Source organism: Sphaeroforma arctica, assembly GCF_001186125.1.
Source record: "Sphaeroforma arctica JP610 unplaced genomic scaffold supercont1.513, whole genome shotgun sequence".
NCBI lineage: Eukaryota > Ichthyosporea > Ichthyophonida > Sphaeroforma > Sphaeroforma arctica.
In genome coordinates this window covers 6338-8592 of record NW_014040045.1, presented here as the reverse complement: position 1 = coordinate 8592, position 2255 = coordinate 6338, and the positions used below count along the sequence as shown (strand labels likewise).

General features: G+C 43.9%; 1 protein-coding gene across 1 annotated transcript in view; it reads right to left on the bottom strand.

Annotated features, from left to right (window-relative positions):
- Positions 1-1770, bottom strand: part of SARC_06869 (hypothetical protein) — a gene marked incomplete at both ends in the record, with an annotated part of 4406 nt that extends 2636 nt beyond the window's left edge. The window contains 3 exons of the mRNA XM_014299202.1: positions 428-508; positions 965-1028; positions 1667-1770. Coding sequence (XP_014154677.1) covers positions 428-508; positions 965-1028; positions 1667-1770 — 249 coding nt within the window. The remainder of the gene's footprint in view (positions 1-427; positions 509-964; positions 1029-1666) is intronic.
- Positions 1771-2255: the final 485 nt, after the last annotated feature.

The window sequence follows — 2255 nt, the reverse complement described above, 5'->3', positions numbered from 1 at the left end:
ATAGAGTATGAATGCTATGGAATGATTATTACGCAATACGGAGTATGAATGCTATGGAGAAGATAGTACACATTGCAAGCAACAACAAGCTCAAGAAATGGGACCAACATTACACAAGAAGCAAGCACGGCAATAATGCCAGGGACTTTCTATAAAGCGTTATACTTCAGAGGCGACAGGAACAGTGGAGTGCCAGATAATCCTCCAACTGCACAGCGTCATTTAGAAAGAGTTGTTTAGTAATGTTACGTCAATGCACTCCACATACTTCTACTGTATTTACATACCAGCATACTCACGAGTTGTTTAGTATTGATATGTAAATGGACTCCACATACTTATACTATATTGTCATACCAGCATTCCCACGAGCTGTTTAATATTGATATGTGAATGGACTCCTCATACTTGTACTATATTGACACACCAGCATTCCCACCGAATGGCAGAATACAAGCACCTTGTAGTCCTTCTTCTTCTTCAGATTCTCGAGCATCACCAAGAGTGTCTGTGGTGCCATTGTGCACGCAGTCGATGTCTTAGCATGCTTCATTTAAACAACACACAGTGACAGTACAGGCTCTCAATCTACCTGTGCGCAACGTAAGCTTAAAAACTAGAGTGCATATACAAGTATGGCACAGCTGCCATCACACCCGGGTAGTAGATCAGCGTGTTATACGAACATGGCCAGATCAGATTTCCATGCGAAAATGCGACATAAAAAGATCCAAACCCCTCAGCCACTGTTATGGTTACGTAGGCTATGAAAACACACCCTAAATTAAACAAATAAGATGGGAAAGAAGCGAAGAATAGCTTTCAGGCAGGTACAGTAAAACGTGTTTGATACATATACTTGCCCACATATGCTCATACGCGGATCGCTGCTCTCAGTCAAACTCAGATGAATTCAATCCAACGATCACTGGCAAGCGTATACCTTGCCTGATTCCACACATACCCGCAATTTGGCACTCTCAAACGTTTTGGCCACTTCCCACCGCTTGCATGTTTCAGGCAATTCACTAGAATGCAAAACGGGTTAGAATTACAAAACAGGTCAGAAATACAAAAGGGGTCCGGAACACAAAACGGGTCAGAAATACAAGATGGGCCAGGAACACAAAGCGGTCAGAAACTCAAAATGGGTCAAAAATACAAAACAGGTCAGAATGTGAGCCGGTGGTGGACGTCAAGAAGACGCAGAAGACATCATTTGACAGTAATGATCGTGTGCGTGCGGGTGTGCATTGTATGTTGATACACACGCATGTGCGATTGTTCGTTGGTCACATCCGTAAGTCTGATTGACGGAAATCGAAGATCGCAAGGGTAGACCATGGAGGGTAGACAATAAGGGTAGACCATGGGAGGTATACCATGGGGGTATGTCATAGGAGTTGGACAATGGGGGGTTTCTATGTACATTCGTTGTCATGCCGATTGCGCTACTTATAAGTAGCTAACCACTCAGTCCACGCACGCCTCTCATCGGGTTCACGTACACTCACTATGCATACATCACTCATATGTATTATATCAGCTACTCTCAGTACATATAGAGACTAACCTACACTCACTGTACATACATCACCCATATGTATTATATCAGCTACTCTCACTCTCACTACGTATACGCGTGCATGCACACAAATACACATACCGTCCAAAGACAACAATGTCCCGATCGGCCTGGGTGGCTGTATTGTGCTCATCCTGTTTCCTATTTTTGGGCTCCTCACTCGCCAGCGCAGGATGGAGCAACAACTGTTACGGAACATAAAAGGGACAGGTTTGCTACATATGTGAATACATTTCGACATAGGTGTACATAAGAAGGTATACATGGCGTATGAAGGAGACAGGTGTGCTGCATATGTGAATACATTTCGACATAGCAATGCATAGGAGAAGAATTAAGGCGCAATAGGGTTCGTGTAGACTGCACCTCTTCGTGAGATGATTGAGTATCACAGATACGCCCGTTCATTCTATAGCATGCGCCACACACAACCGATTGTAAGTGCGACGTGTGATAAGTAAAGAGCGGAGAGTCTGACCTACTGCAAGCACTCAACAACACAGTGATCCGAGGACATACTAATCATAACTCCTAAGCAGATGGCTGACATGATGCATTGTGACATGATGCATTGTGTGTGTGTGTGTGTCTATGAGTGTATGTGTGTGTGTGTGTGTGTTTATGTGTGTGTGGTGGGGTGTGTCGGGTTTGTGTATGTGTGTGTGTGTAT